Source organism: Echinops telfairi, unplaced genomic scaffold (genome assembly GCF_000313985.2).
Source record: "Echinops telfairi isolate 266 unplaced genomic scaffold, ASM31398v2 ScPeMD7_18;HRSCAF=68, whole genome shotgun sequence".
Classification (NCBI taxonomy): Eukaryota; Metazoa; Chordata; class Mammalia; order Afrosoricida; family Tenrecidae; genus Echinops; species Echinops telfairi.
Window position 1 is genome coordinate 13481153 of NW_022103915.1, and position 16017 is coordinate 13497169.

Sequence of the window (16017 nt, forward strand, 5' to 3'; positions counted from 1 at the left end):
CAAAGAAGATCGCCGTTCTCAAGGATTTCATTTTACTTGGCTCTACAATCAACATTCATGCATGGAAACAGCATTCAAGGAAGCAATGAACCTATCGCATTGGGCAAATCTGCTGCACAGATGCTTGGGAGTGCTAATGAGCAAATCTGTCACCCGGAGGACCCAGTGTACTTGACCCAAGCCGTGGCATTGTCACCATGCGTGGGGAAGCTGGACCGTGAAGAAGAAAGATGTGAATAGTAACAGGCACATTGAAATTATGGGGAAGAATTTTGAATATTCCCCGGGCTGCCAGAAGAACAAATGAATCAGTCTTGGAAGAAGTGCAGGCAGAATTCTCTTCAGAAGCCAGGATGGACAGGCTCCATGTCCTGTACTTCGGACAGGTTCTCAGAAGGGATCAGTCCCTGGAGAAGGACATCCTGCTCGGGAGACCCTCAGGAAGACCCTCAATGGGATGGAATGAAGCAGTCACTACAACAGTAGCCTCAACTGTGTCGTGATTGTGAGGGTGGACTGTGTTAGACAGGGTTCTCTAGAGAATCACAACCAGGACACTAATAATTCTATACATATTTATATAGATAGATGTATTACATAAGAAATAAACAGTAATCTATAAAGCAGTACAAATGGCTCAGTGCAACTCACTTTGGTGAGACAGCTAGTACACTGGCTGTCCTTCAAGTCTTGAGGGCCGCTGGGTAGTTCTCGTGGGGCAATTCAGGCTATCCGGCCACAGGCAGCAAACAGCAAGCAGGTCACCAACAGTCAGCCAGATGACAGGGTTCGACAGTCCTCAGCTCAAGAGATGTACCTTCCAGGAGCGTGGCGAAGCAGATCTTGAAGGAACCTCAAGTTACAGCGACACAGTGCATGGGTAGGTGTCCCACAGGTAGTGTCGCTTGCAAACGGAGGCACAGAACAAGCAAGGCAGCTGCACACTCCTCCGATGATCAAAGACCAAGAGAGAAAGAGGCGAGGCTCACAGAGCCATTGATCTCTCCGCCCTTCAACCAACCTCACGTGTGTTCATTGGCCATGTTGGCACAACAAGCCTACCTGTCGCATGGACTGGCACTGTAGCTTCAGTAACAGGCCCAAACACGGCCTTGAGCGGGAAGGACTGGGCAGTTTTGTTCTGTTGGGCACGGAGTTGTTGTGAGTCAGAACCAACTTACTGGCAACTAGCAACACCTGTGTACCAGGCATGACCCTGGAGCTCCCCGTGTGCTCTTGTCCCCCTTGGGCCAAATGTAGACGCAGAACCATGGGGGATTTGTAGAGAGGAGGTCCATGCGCATGAGTATTTGTCCAGCGTTGCCCTCGCTTTATTAGGGTCACAGAGACAGCTGCTAACAGTCCCTCCTTTGACAGGGCGTAAAAGATACCGCTAAACCTCAGCATGTCAAAGCAGTTGAATCAAATAAATCCCATGGTAGAATGTCACATTCAAAATTCCCATCAATGGCCTTGATAGGTTGGTTGACCTGTGGTGGGTGCCTTGTACCAGCAGCAAACCAGCTTAGCTGCCCCACAAACTGCTTCCAGGGGTGCCTCGATCGGAATGACAATGACTCCCCCCTTGAAAATCATCACATGAGCCCCACTTCTGGCAAATGACATCATGCCAGCTCTACCGTTTCCCTGCGACAGCCACTGGTGTGGGGTCCTGGAGCAGAAGCAGTGTGCGGGTGGGGGAGCCTTCTGTGGACAGGTCACCGCTTTACACCCTCCCTTAGAGGAGAAGTGAATGGCAGTTGGTGGGCATCGGTGCACTTCTGGTTTGCTAAGGTTTTGAGAAGAAACACCAGGTCCCCATCCCTGCAGTGCCCTGCCCAGATGGACGGTCCGTCAAAGAGAGGGACCCCTCTCCCAGCTGTCCACTGGTCATGCCTGGCCCCGATTATGCCTCTTGACAAGGAGAACTCACAGTGACCCAGCTGAGGTGGTGGGCTCAGTGCCGGATTGGACCAAGGTTACTGTGTGTTTTGAATTCAAGCCAGGGGTCGGAGGAAAAGAACTCCAGGCTGCGCCGAGCAGGGCAGGGTGTGACTGTGGAGGCCCACCTGGCCGAGCTGTGGGCTTAAGATGCGAGGAGACTGGAGAAATAAATAGGAAGGACGAACCCCTCCTTTCCTCCCTTTCCGGGCCCCACCTTCAGACTGACGCCACAGCAGCAGGTTGCCGTTCAGAGCTCTGTGTAATGTAGCTAAATAAACACTTCCTTAAAGAGACGTCAAGGCTTTGTGCCTGCCGTCCAGCTGTCGGGGAGAAGAGGTGACCCCTTTAATGGAGTCCAGAGAATTCCAGAGACCAGACAAGTAGCCGGGTTCAGTTTTGTTTTTGTTCTTGCCAGTGCGACCTCGTCATTTGATCGTCTTTAGGAAAGGAGCCCTGGGCGGCATAGTAGGGACACGCTGGGCTGCTAACCTCAAGGTCAGCGGTTCAAAACCACCAACCGCTCCTTGGGAAAAAGACGGAGCTTTCTACTCCCGTAAAGAGTTACAGTCTCCGAAACCCACAGGGTCAGTTCTACCTTGTCCGATAGCAGCGGTTCTCAACCTGTGGGTCATGGCCCCTTTGGGGGGTCAAACGGCCCTTTCACAGGGTTCGCCTGATTCATAACAGTAGCAAAATGACAGCGATGAAGTAGCAATGAAAATAATTTTATGGTTGGAGTGGGGGGTCACCACCACATGAGGAACTGTATTAAAGGGTTGTGGCATTAGGAAGGTTGAGAACCACTGTCCTGTAGGCTCACTGTCCTATAAGTTGGCATTGACTCGATAGCAGGGAGTGAGTGAGTGTGGTTTGGGACCCTGCTCCTCTGCCCTTTGAATTGGCATCACTCGATGGCAGTGTGTGAGTGACTGAGGATATAAGGAGACTGAGTGGCGCAACGTCGAAGCTCTCTCTCTCGCAGCTACTATTCCAGAGACTGCTGCAGAAAGATGTGGTGATCTGTTTCCCTGAAGATTCCGGCCGAGAAAGCTCGATGAGCCTGTTCCACCCCGTCCCAGGGGCTGCGGGACGGCTGTGAGTCAGCATGGACTCATACCTGCCCTTTCCCCACTTAGCAGTATGTCGAAACTTCTAGGTGTTCTCAGGACTATGTAGTATTTCATCTGGTGGATGGCTCCATGCTATGAGTAACCTTTGCCTGGGTATCACCTGTGTCACAAGTGATGCCACCTGGTGGCGTAGTGGGTTTACGCCTTGGGCTGCTAACCCCGAGGCCCTCAGTTTGAAACTCCTGGCCGCTCTGCAGGAGAAAGAGGAGGCTTTCTACCCCTGTAGAGAGTCACAGTCCGGGAAACCCACTGGGGCAGTTCAACCCTGTCCTGTGAGTCAGAGCCCCTTTAGGGGCTTTGCATTCTTTTGCAGGACAGGTCTCCAGAAGTGGCACGATTGTCACTTGTGTCCAGTTGCTTTCTGCAAGGTGGACCAGTGTCTTCTCTCCTTGGCACGACCTGAGCTACCGGTTGCTTGGCAAACTTGTTATTGTTGAAAGATTACGTTGCTGATTTGCCGGGTGAATGTGGTACCTTGCCGTCTTTGCTTGCATGTCTTTGATTATCAGTGGAGTGTGATTTTTCCCACCCATGTTTGCTGAAGAGCTTAGTTATACTTGTTGTTGTTGTTCTTTTTAAAGTTGACAGCAGGATTAAAATGGCATTATCACACCAGGCAAATTCACTCCTTTAAAGTGTAGAATCCAGTGGCTTTTAGTATCTCCCCAGAGTTACACGGTCACAGAGTTACACAGCCGGTTTTCGACTATTTTGCTCAGTCCGAAAAGAACCCTGCTCTTAGCCAACATTGCCCTGTTGCTGTGGGCAACCACTGCTGCACTGTCTCAGTTGCTTTGTCCGTCACGAACCCATCACGGACTCACATGCTGTGACTGGCTGCTCCCGCCCAGCGTGCTGCTGTGCCCTCCTCATCCTGTAGCCTGCGTCCTGCGCCTGCCTTCTTCTCACCACTGAAGAAGTCTTATTACACAAGCACACCACATTTTATCCATTCAGGAGCAGATGGACATTTGGATTGTTTTTGCTTTCTGACTTTCGTGCATCATGCCCTTCTGAACATCCGTGTACAAGCTTGTGTGTGGGTGGGTGTTATCAGGTGTCTTGGGAAAATACCTAGAGTAGAACTGTTGGGTCATGTCTGTCCCAACTCTGTTTTTAACCTTATTAGTAATTTTTTTTAAATGTCTTCTGTCTGATTTTTGGAAGTAATATTTTTCTTACAGCTTGAAGAACTCTTTATATCATGAATATGCTAATCCGTTCTCATATTTGCTCTGAATACTTGGCCAGCCAGTCATTTTCCATTTTTAAAGTTGCTCTTACGTTTTAAATGAATGCATCGTTGAAATGATCATCTTTTAAATTTAAATTGCTTTAAAGTTTAAATATTGAGATACATCCCCGGTAGGAATTTGAAAAGTTTTCAACCATCTTCAGCAACAACAAACAAGAACTTTTAATTCCAAAATATTCTTGGGATTTATTTTCACGTATGATACTGGATCTGACTCCAAAAGGATGCTTCTCGAATTCTAATGATTGCTCTCTCCCTCCCTTTCACATTTTCCGTCATAGCTATTTGGAGCCCTGCATGAAAATGTTAGCTCCAACTGTCACTTCTGGATGTTGTTTTGTTCAACAACTCTTGTATCGCATCGATTTGACAGCAGCGAATAATCAGTGCTTTATACCAACTTTTAATATCTGAAAAGATGAGTAACCACTTCCTACTTTTATTTTCCCAAAATATCCTTTGCCCTCTCCCCGAAGGTGTACTGGATTAGGCCTTGGGCTACTAGCTTCAACGTCATTAGTTCAAAACCAGCAGCCACTCCACAATTGAAGGATGAGGCTTTCTACTCCTGTCAAGATTTAGTCTCAGAGACCCTCAGGGGCAGTTCTGCCCTGTCCTCTAGGGTGGCCAGGAGTCAGAAAGGACTTGTGGACAGTGAGTTTTTTATATAGACGTTGAGATGAAATTTAGAAACGCTTGGTTGACTTCCCAAAACTAATCCTGCCCAAATGCGTTTGGACTTCATCCGGGGAATGAGAGCCTACCTTTGGGGCCTGCTCTCCTCCGTGACTGCGTGACGCGGCAGCTGTTTTCAGTTTGTCCTCTCAGACGTCGGAACGTTTGCGCTCTTTGCAAACCTTTTCTATTTCTGTTCCCTTGTGAATAGAATGTGTGTGTGTGTGTGTGTGTTTCCGCCCCTCCTTAGATTTTCACACGGGAATGCTTTTGATTTTGTAGTTCACTTACACAAACAGGGACTGCTTGGCACAAGGGGCGTGGAGATGAATGATGTCCGGAATGGGCGCTGAGAAGGCAGGCCCGTGAACAGTCAGGAGCCCACTTTGTCAGGGAAACGCTCCGAGGCCTCTGGGGCCAGTGTGGAAGAAGTCTCCTGCGCTGAACTGTGAAAGCTGACAGGACAGCAAACGAGAATGAGTAGCCACTGGGTTGAAGTCCTTCCATGGCAGAAGAACAATGCATTTGCTGTACCGTCACTTTCTGAGAGGTTTTCACCCCTCTCTCATGCCCCATTGCTGGTCCTTCCGAAATGAGGATACGGAGGAAAGACAGCAATGGCCGGGCATATTTATGTTGACGGGCACCTCTCCAGTGCGTCTCCTCTAAAGATGGTACTTACTATTTACATGCTTATTCAGGTTCTCACTCGCAGTTTATAGGAGGCAGGTCTAAGGATCCCTGATGGTGTCCTGCTTATGCGTTGAGCTGCAATCTGCAAGGTTAGTGGTTCGAAAACACCAGCTGCTCCTTGGATGAAAAACGGAACTTTCTACTCCTGTAAAGAGTTACAGTCTGAGAACCTCACCAGGAGCCTGTCCTATAGGGTCACTATGAGTTGACATCCCCTCGATGGCAGTGAGTTTTCTTCAGGTGTGAGTATCCCACGGATATAGTTGAGGATGATGAAGCTCGGAGACATTGAGGGAGCAACCCTAAGTCCCACGGATGGCGAGATGTATCCAAACAAGACGGGAACCTGGGTCTGTTGACCTGAAGTCTTTGGCTCCATGCCCCGTGCTACCCTTGCTTCCTCAGTCATGGAATGTGCGCTTTTGCCTGAGCAGGCAGCACGGGCTCTTTATGAAAGAGGGATTAAGTGTTGCCACTGGCACGTCAGGGCAAATCCTCTCCACCACCACCCCCACCCCCGTCCCCTTTGACCTGTCTGTTCCCCCATCCATAACCCGAAGCCTCCTCTTGGTTGCTCAGAAGGATGGGACAGAGGGGGAACTCGGTGTGAGTCAGGCGGGTCTGGGTTTCCGCAGCAGCTCGCACGCTGCAAGTTGTGTGAGGCGAGCAGCCCAGGCTGCGAGAGACATATGAGAAGGATTCTGCTCACAGGCCAAGTGGCATTCACGCCAGGAGGGCGAAGTTGATTCATTCTCTGAAAATCCATTCGTACCAGGATACCCGAGGCCACCCATGACCCGATCATTTCCGTAGACACAGATAAAGCATTTCGACAGAAACCCAGCTCCCTTTCATGAGAAACACGCCCAACGAACTAGGGGTACTTACCCAACCTGATAGACGGCGTCTGTGAGAAAATCCACAGCCAACAGCCCATGCAACGATGAAAGACTGGATGCCAGTCCCGCAAGGCCAGGTGCCAGGCCAAGATGGTTGCTCCAGGCAAGAAGTATAGGCAGGTGCTCCTGAGAGGCGAGGATGATGAGACTTCCTGCGTCTTACAGGCGTTGGGCATGTTGTCAAGTCCCTGGAGAAGGACATCATGCTCAGTAGGCGGACAGTGAAAGAGAGGAGGGCCTTCAATGAGATGGGCGGACACCGAGGCTGCAGCCACGGGATCAAAGGGAGGAACAATTGTGAGGATGCCCCTTCTGTTGGCAGTTTAATCTAGGAGGTTCATGGGGCTGCTCGAGGTCAGAACTGGCTCTGTGGCACCTGACGACAGCAACAGCAGCAGCAGCAGCAGCAGCAGCTATGCGCTGTGCTGAGTGTATCGTCCATTCTCTACTCACTTGGTCTGGTCCGAAGGGCTGCCCTAGGAGACAAGTCCCATTACCATCTCCATCTACTTACAAGGGAACTCAGGGTTAGAAGGTAATCACTTCACCAAGTACTCGGAAGCAGGTGGCCACGACTCCTACTGCAGACTTGACCCTGTCCTAGGGTTCACACTAGGTTCCAAGAAAAGCGATGACCAGGAAGACAACCCCTAGTAGATGCTACCAGACTGCAGCAGGGAAAGGATCCCTGTGCAGATGATCCACAATTAGGCCGACCCCCGAGCTCGCCACAGCCCCTTTCAGTCTCCGAAGACTCACAGCCTACGTCATCTGTCGGCCGTGTCTCAAGGGAGGGACATGCGAAAGCTAAGCCTGTCCGTCTCACCCCGGCTTGCATGTGGAAAGAGACAGGCGTTTTCGAACATACAAGTACAAGAATCAGAGACTGCAGCAACGGTGAGCCCGGTGGGCACTATCCCACCAATTGAGGTGGATCAGGATCGCCAGGAACTCCAGAAATAACGATTGCCCCTTTAACACAGCACGAAGGCAGAACCCATGGGGAGGGAGAATGGAATTGTCAGTGCTAAAATAGTAACATGACAGGCATGAGAGATAGAAGGAGAGTGCAAAGAAGAATCTGAGTTGATTCAGCTCTAGAATGAGACCAGATAGAGTCCAGAAAGTTCACTTCAGTAGGAAAAAATAACCATCTACCCTCTTTGAACCCCCTGCCCTCCACACTCACCACCTACACTTAGACATCAGGCCACCTCACTTTCAACAGGAAAAGAAAATCTGCCTGTTAGTGGAGCAGGAGCCCTGGTGGTGTGCTAGCTCCGCACTGAGCTGCTAACGGCAAGCTCTGCAGTTGGAAACCCGCAGTCACGCTGAAGGAGAGAGATGGGGCTTTTTGCTCCTGTAAAGAGCTACGGGCTAGGAAACTCACGGGGGCCATTGTACCCTGTCCTCTGGGGCCCTGTGAGTCAGCACCAACGTGGTGGCAGGACGGCAGTGAGTGATTAGTGGCCTGCACAGTTCCCATCCACGTTGTTCCAGAAGCAACTGTGTGTTCTCTCTGTAACGACCCAACGTCTATTTTTAACTTCAGAGAGTGATCTTTGCGAACTCTGTCCAGAATAAGCCACGCTTTCAGGCTAGACCGGAGCATGTGCACACGGAATCCAGGAACAGGAATGGGAGTACGATACCAGCGGGGCAAAGGGAAGGTGGGGAGAGGAGGGGAGAAAGAGGGAACCGAGCTCAATGATGGACACACAACCACACTCCCCACACCCTAGGGGGATGGACAAACAACAGAAACTGTGGGGGAAGGGAGACTGCAGTCAGTGTAAGATATGAAAATAATAATAATTTATAATTTATCAAGGAGTCACGAGGGTGGGGGGTGGGTAGAAGTTGATACCTTGAGCTCAATAGAAAGTAAATGTTTGGAAAATAATGATGGCAACATATGTACAAATATGCTTGATACAATTGATGCATGGATTGTGATGAGGGCTGTAAGAGTCCCAATGAAATGATCTTTTAGTAATAATAATTTTTAAAAGCCACGCTTTTGTAAAGTTGAGCGGTCGTTTGATAGCACTTCCTTTAACCCAAATGAGAGGTAGGCATTTGAACGGAGAGTTTGCACGTATGACAGGGTCTCAGCTTTGCGAAATGGCTTTGATCTTTCCCTCCTGGGTTCATATCGAACGGAGACCTAGCTGGACCATCGTCCAGCCTGTTGACCGAGGCTCTTCTATGTGGTAGAGGTTGGAGGGGAGGTTAATCTCCTGAGCTGCACTGTTTCCAACTGGGTTTCCTTTAAAACCTCCTGGTGTTCTCCACAAAAAAACGACTTTCTGAGGCAGGTGAAGGGGAGTGTTGGCACGTTTTAGCACTAGGCCCCCACGCTGAGATGTCAGGAAGCACTTGGATAGGCAGGGGAGTCCGGCATTCGGAGAGGAGGTCTGAGCTAGAGAGTCCACTTGGGCACTGTCAGCACGTGAGTGAGAGCCCCAGTGACGGAGTGGTTATGGGAGGTCAGTGGTTTGAAACTGCTAGATGCTCCTCAGGAGAAAAGTGAGGCTGTCTCTTCCCCTAAAGATGGTCAGTCTCAGCAACCCACAGGGACAGTTCTACCCGGTCTTATGGGGTTGCTATGCGTCAGAATCAACTTGATGGCAGTGAGAGAAATAGGTGGGAGCATTTAGAGAGAGGCTTGAGAAAGCAGAGGTGCCTAGAACCCCGCTCTGTGCCTCTCCAGCCCTCAGAGGATGGGCAGGGAGGAGCCTGCTGTGGAGAGGATTGGAAGGCGAGAGCCGACAGGAACACCTGGAGATGGGAACAGGTGTCAGGTGGTGAGGGAGGCAAGTGCTTCAGTGAAGTTGATGGGCTGTGGTTCAATCCAGGGTTGCCCACTTGGGTTCCGTTCCTCAGCCTCTGGTCCATGATGCTCCTTCCCCGTTTCTGTTCTGCTGAAGCGCGTGTGTCGGACATCCAGCAGTGCTGCTTCGGCTGCGCTTGGAGAGCAACCACAAGATGGCTGTAGCAGGTGTAGGTCTTTTGTAGAACTGGGGACTTGGCGTAAACGGAGATAACACGTTTGGAGACGCTCGTGTGGCTTGGAAATGGGCCAGAAGCCGGTGTCTGGCAGATGCTTTCTCTGACCTGAAGATCCCCGGTGACGAAGGGGCGACGAGTACTGGAAACCACCCGCGGGGCTTTCAGCTCCTGTGAAGAGTCGTCGCAGTCTTGGGCACGCACGGGGCGTGCCACCCGTCCATCAAGTCCCTGGCAGCGAGTCTGGTTTTTGAGTTCACTTGTTTTCTTTTGTCTGGCTCGTGAGTTTAAGAGAACGGCCTCTGTAACAGCAGATACGCATTTGCCTTTTGCCAGACCACCCTCATCTCGGCCCTACAGAACAGAGTTGAGCTGCCCCCTGGGTTTCTGAGCCTGCAAATCCTTATGAGAGTGGAAAGCCTTGACATTGATCTGCTGACAGTGAGGCTTTGAGATGCCATCCCCAACTTGAAAGTCTTTCTCCCGGTCAGCTGGAAGTCCTTCTTTCAAAGCTAAAATGCTAAAACTCTGGAAACTTCGAGTGAGAGACGTGGCCGAGGGGGAGAGGGAACCCAACCCGCTGCAGTCAAATCAATGCCAACTTGTAGCAGTCCCACAGGACAGAGCGGAGCGGCCCCCAGGGGAGGCTTTCGAAGGGTGTGATCTTCGTGGAAGCAGACGGCCACACCTTCCTCCCCACAGAGCCACGGGTGGATTCGAACCACCCACCTTGTAATGGGCAGCCGAGTGTTTTAACTATTGGGCTGCCAGGGCTCTTAGAGAGGAAGTGGAGCTTGAGGTTCCGGTCCTTCCCTTGAGAATAGTTTGCAGGCCACAGCTTTGTAGCCCGTGACAAACCCCAGGGCCAGTGCTGGTCACGGCAGTCTGAGCTCCCCAAACTCATGCCGGGGCCGAAGCTGCAGCCGTGCCTGTCCGGGACCTCGGGTATTGATATCTGCCCTTTGTTGCCCCTGCCCTGTGGCAGTAGGCTGTCAGTCGGCCAAGTCATCCCACCTCCAACGCTATTCCTGGCACCACCCGCCCACCGGGAGCCCTCCTTCCTCAGCACTGGTGCCAGGTGGGCCCCTGGGTCTCTTGGCAGCATCCTGTCTGATTGGCGGGATTCCCCCTAAATCAACCAGGGAGCCGCCTTCCTGTCCGCGGTCCCTTGAGAGAGAGGGTTTGAGGGGAGTGGGCGTGGATGTGCGTTTGATTAGTTTTCCCATTTTCTCCTCTTCTAGGTAATACTTACTAATATTCAGAACAGAAGCCCCAAGCCTGGCCCTGCTCCTCACGATCAAGAACTAGGTTTTTTCCTAGAAACAGGACTCCAGAGAGCCCATGTCCTCTATTTCAAAAATGGGTAAGCGTCCATCGTTTTCTCCTAACCCGCTTCCTGGGAAAGCCGTACCCCGCTGACTCTAGGGGACTTATTCTCCTAATCCGACTATTGGAAAGAGGAACTCGAATTAGAATCCTTTCTTTTTCGAAGGGGTGGACACGGGCTCTTTTGGTCTCTTGTCCACCTGCAGGCTTGGGGGTGGGAGGGAAGAGGGGCCCTCCTTGCGTGTGAGGCACAGGTTGGAGGAGCAAGCTCAGGGGGGAGGGGCTCGGCGGGCTGATGGGAGCTGAGCTTCAGCCATGCCTGCACTCCCTGGCTGGGGTCCTGCCTCCGTGGGCTGGAGCGGAGGGCAGGAGGGGCTGGGGAGGGAGTTCTGGCACGCAAGGCCGTCTCCCTTTCGATGGCCCATCAATTCAGGGGGTTGCATTTGCCAACGCTCAGAGTTACCATGAAGGGGAGGGTGGCGGTCAGTGCCTCACAAGGACGTGGCTTACCTGAGTAGCCTTTGGGCAGGGTTTAAGAGCGGCCTCAGAATCCCAGTGTAAGGGGAGTCACCCTCTTATGCCTTTGGTGTTTGTTTTTCCGTCGTGTGCCTGTGAGAACCGCGATGCTCGATGCTCGTGCGCCTGTTCTCAGCTGTCCCTCGTTCTGACATTGCGCTGCAGGATAGAGGTGCATGAAGACCAGCAGTAGGTATCTGGTCCCCCTGGAGCCCCTCCCAGGGTTTGCGTGGCAGGCGCCGGGAGGCCTGTTCCCCTCCCTCTGGAGTAGTTGTCACCGTGCGCTTTGATAGGCACAAGGGGCCACCTGTCCCACCCGTGGGAAATGGACACAGGAGTTCATTTCCTTCTTTGTGTTCACGAGCTCCAAACCCTGGGCCACACGTGGCTCCTGGAAGCGAGATTCCACCCGCCTGGTGGCCCAGGGTCACAAGGGTCCGCGGGTCCACTGCGTCAGAGTAAGTGCTGAGTGGCTCAAATCCCGCCGAACTGTTCATGGGTCCCCAGACTACTGGGCATACCTCTCACTCGCCGGGCTGCCACGAACACCCAAGGTTTGGAATGGCTTGGTGGCTTTGGCACAAAAGATGCTCCTGTTCCGATCTCATCCGCCTGTGATGGGGATCATCTGCGTGGTGATGCAAGTCCCCCACGCTGAGACCTCAGCCCTGCTACCTCTGCTGCAGAAAGAGGGGGGAGGGGGTGGTCTTCCTGGTGATCTGTCACCTGTCTCCCTTCTCACCATGAATGCCATCCATCACAGAAGAGCCCCCGGCCCAGTTTGAAACATGCCCCCCGCCCCATCTGTGAGCAGGTGTGGTTGATGTGCAAGCACTGAACTAGGCACTGATTTCCCTTGGGGCTCTCCGAGGTACCAGAGCCACCCCTTCCACGAGACTGCCTGGTGTGAGATTGGAAAGGGTGGGCCGGATCCCTTGTGCTCGTCTTTGAAACCGTGTGCCTTGGGGAGGAGGAGGAGGCAAGGCTACTGGGGTGCTGCCCTTCTCCCCTGAAACATCAACCACCCACTGGACTCAGCTGGAAGAAGCAATGGAGACGTGCACTTTGCACTAAGAGGGTGGATTACCTGCTGTGGATGGCTTCCTGGCTCCTTGCTGCTTATCTTGGAACCCAGGCTGATGGAAATTCCCAGGGATGTAGCCTCGAAGGAGGGCTTACCTTTGAGACCTCTCCTCTCTTCCAGCCTTCTCGACCTCCTCTCTCTGCTCCAAAGACCCCACGCCGCCCCGTGATGGTATTGAACCAAGGCCCCAAGGCCCCTGCTAGTGGCCTGTGCTAAAGGCTGGGAGCCTGCCAAGGTAGCAAGAGATAACTTTTGGGGAGGTGGAGCTGAGTGGAGACCAGAGAACGTGGACGCCAGGAGAGAGACGAGCGGGGTGCTTTGGACACTCGGCCTGATGGGAGTCATTTGTGACGAGCTGCTGTGGGACAAGTGGGAGCAGAAGTGGCCCCTGTCCCATAGTTCCGTCCTCTGGGGTCTTTGCTGCTTGGCTGTCTCACTGCTCTTGGGTTTCGCCGCACTTTGCTTCTGGGTAGCTGGTGGGGAATGGGGCAGAACGGAGAGAGCTGGACCTGTCTTGGGCAGTAGGAAGCTGTATTAGAGGAAGCTGCTCGTCTGTCAGCCATGGAAACCACTGAAGCAATCCCTCCCTTTAGAAATGCACTTCAGTATCCGAGGACACTCGGGTTTGGGGGATGTCCCGAGACCTCCGGGGCTTACCGAATTGGAATGATGGGTGTTATTAACTGATACCTCTCTCAGCTGTTCCAGGAGCGACTGCCAAACTGGTTAATTCGGGCGACTTTCAGAAAGAACCTGAGGCCAGGCCCAGACCCCATGCCCTCCTCGTCCCTGACCCTAATCCTGCTTTCTCGCCCCACACTCTCCCTTCCTCCCAATTGCCCCTCACAGCAGCCCAGGCCACCTGCAGTATGAGTAGTCTGGTCCCTCCAAAATCCAAAGCCACTCACTGCCATTGAAGCCCTGCTGACCCCTGGTGACCCCTCGGGACAGGGCCCCATCCATGGGTCTCTGAGACGGCAACTTTTTTTTTTAAACAGTTTTATGGGCACTTACTGTAATCCACCTATCACGCAATTCACTGGTTCGATCATATCAAGAAGAGTGGTACAATCCTGACCACAATCAATTTTAGAGCGCGTTCTTTCTCCCCACCCCCGTGGTTAAATGCTTCTAAATGAGCTGTGTAATCACCATCAGCCTAGTGCTCCCTGCCCCCGTCCCCCCACATACATCCTCTGCTCCCCCTGCCCCTCACCCTTCCTATCTGTGAACGTTTAAAAGGCCAGGGAGGGAATTTTTTGTCAAGGAACTAGCAAGAAATATGTGTCCCTAGAAGAATTTCAGGTGAAGTCAAGAGGGAGGTCCACTGTCCGAGTCTCAAGTTTGATCTAGTGTAACCATGGTTATAGTGATCCCTATGGGACAGTGAAGTTGTTAGAGACTCTTGCCCGTGGCTAGAGAGGATCTGCCAGCGGCTTAATCTGACTAGATGCTCTGCAGATGGGTTTTGGGCCCCCGCTGCCCTTTATAGCCTTCTACCAATTGGGTCTTGAAATTTAGGCTCTGTTTCTTTTCCCTTTGTCATGTTTGAATTTGGTTATCATCATCTCTGGATCACACAAATTGGTGTGCTTCTTCCGTGTGGACTTAGTTGACTCCTCGCTTAGATGGCTGCTTGTTTGACTACAAGCTCTTAAGACCACAGACACTGTTTCCATTGATAGCCGGGCACCTTCTGCTTTCGTCACCGTACTTTTCTGTAGCACCCTTCTCTTCAGTGATCATTTCATGAAGGTGAGTACCAAGCAGGGCCAGGATATCAGAACTAGCTGTTCTTGGATTGGGACTAAAGTCCAGTGGAGGCCCAGAATCCATCTGCTTGACCCTGGGATATGCACGCCTCAGGTTGACTTTGGCGGTCATATGATGACAAATTCAAAACACCATAAACCAACTATCCCAAGGACAGCAGCAAGCCAACTCGCGCACACACAAACCAAATCAAGCAGACTAAAGGCAGAAAACAAAAACCCATAGAGACAGAACGTAAAACAGTGTCAATCCTCCCCCGGGGGTATCACGCAACTGCACTTGTGACGTCACCAGTGTTTCCAATGACACATCACTGTGGACACTGTAGGCGTGAGGAGTCCATGCAAATACAGTCCCACTGTGAGCACAGCCCCTGAGTCATTGCTCCACACAGTTAGAGCTCCATTTGATTGGGCTCTGTTGACCCAATGCATGGGGGTTGGCACCAGGGGGAACCTTCCTGGGTCAGTTCTTCCAAGTTCAAGTCCCTACTCAACAGATCCATACCTGTCCTTCACTGAAAGGGGGGCATCAAGGTGCTAAATGGTGCTAAATATATGATGATTCTTGGTCCCTTTCCTTTGGACACCCATCAAACCAGGGGAATCCCCCGAGTTCCAACGACCGACATTTTCACAGGTCCAGGGCGGCCACTCTCTGCTTCCTCTCCCATCCTAGTACCCCCGTCATCCATCCAAGCATGCAGGTACCTTCAGGGCTTGGCTCAGCTCATTCTGGTGTAGCCCCTGGGTCATCGTCCCACTGCCCTCAAGGTCAGTGTCCAAGGCCATTGCAGTATTTAGCCCGTGGCATGTGTCTCTGAGGGTTGGCTGCCACTCTTTACAGGAGTAGAAAGCCCCGTCTTTCCCCGTCAGAGCGGCTGGTGGTCTCAAACAGCTAACCTTGCAGTCAGCAGCCCGGCGTGGAACCACCACGCCACCCTGTAGGCCCCCTGCGATCAGGGAAATCTCAACTCGGAGACGTCGGGTGGCTTCCTCCGGGTCACAGCCTCCGGCATTCCAAGTTTCGGACCTCAACTCTGTTCCTGCCGCACCCGATGTGGGGGCTCTGTGCAGGGGCTTGATGGGATCTTCAGCAGTCTGTTTCCCTGCCTCCTGCGGGGGACCACTTGGCCCCCCAGGATGAGCCAGTGCCTGGCAAAGGTTCCCAGCCTCTGCTGATGTGGGGGCCTCTTCTTTCCTGGCTTTCCCTCTGCTTCCCTCTCCTCACCCCTTTTCCCTCTCTCTCCCACTCCTTCCCTCCTTCTGCTCATCCTCCTCCCCTGTTCTTCATGGGTGCCGCCCAGATCTGTCAGATCCCCATCCCCAGCCCTTGGTGTCCCTGGGCACCTCTGACTTGGAATGCACCCGGATCCAGGTTTCTCCTGCCTCTGGGTGGCAGCAGCAAGCCTGTGCAGGATGCAAACCCGCCTTGTGAAGGCCTCCCTGTGGGTGAGATCAGAGAGCTGTACCCGGGATGCCAGGCCCGAGCCTCCCAGGGCTCGTGTAGTTGCCTTGCCCACGGCAGCTGCTCAGACAAGGGGACAGGGAGGACTTGCCACCAGCCTGCCGCCTCTCAGAGCCTCCCTTCCTTGATCTGTCAAATAGGAGTGAGAGCGGTGGTGAATATCTGACAAGAACACACGCAGGGCAGCCCTTCTCCAAGTATCAGGTAGACGGCAGGGGGGACTCATTCCGAATCCCCAGTGGTGAG

The 16017-nt window shown here is 52.5% G+C and overlaps 1 protein-coding gene across 1 annotated transcript in view; it reads left to right on the top strand.

The window, feature by feature from the left end:
* The window catches only part of TTC7B (tetratricopeptide repeat domain 7B), a 248850-nt gene that overhangs the window by 40627 nt on the left and 192206 nt on the right, over positions 1–16017 (top strand). The window contains exon 4 of the mRNA XM_045288134.1: positions 10847–10968. Coding sequence (XP_045144069.1) covers positions 10847–10968 — 122 coding nt within the window. The remainder of the gene's footprint in view (positions 1–10846; positions 10969–16017) is intronic.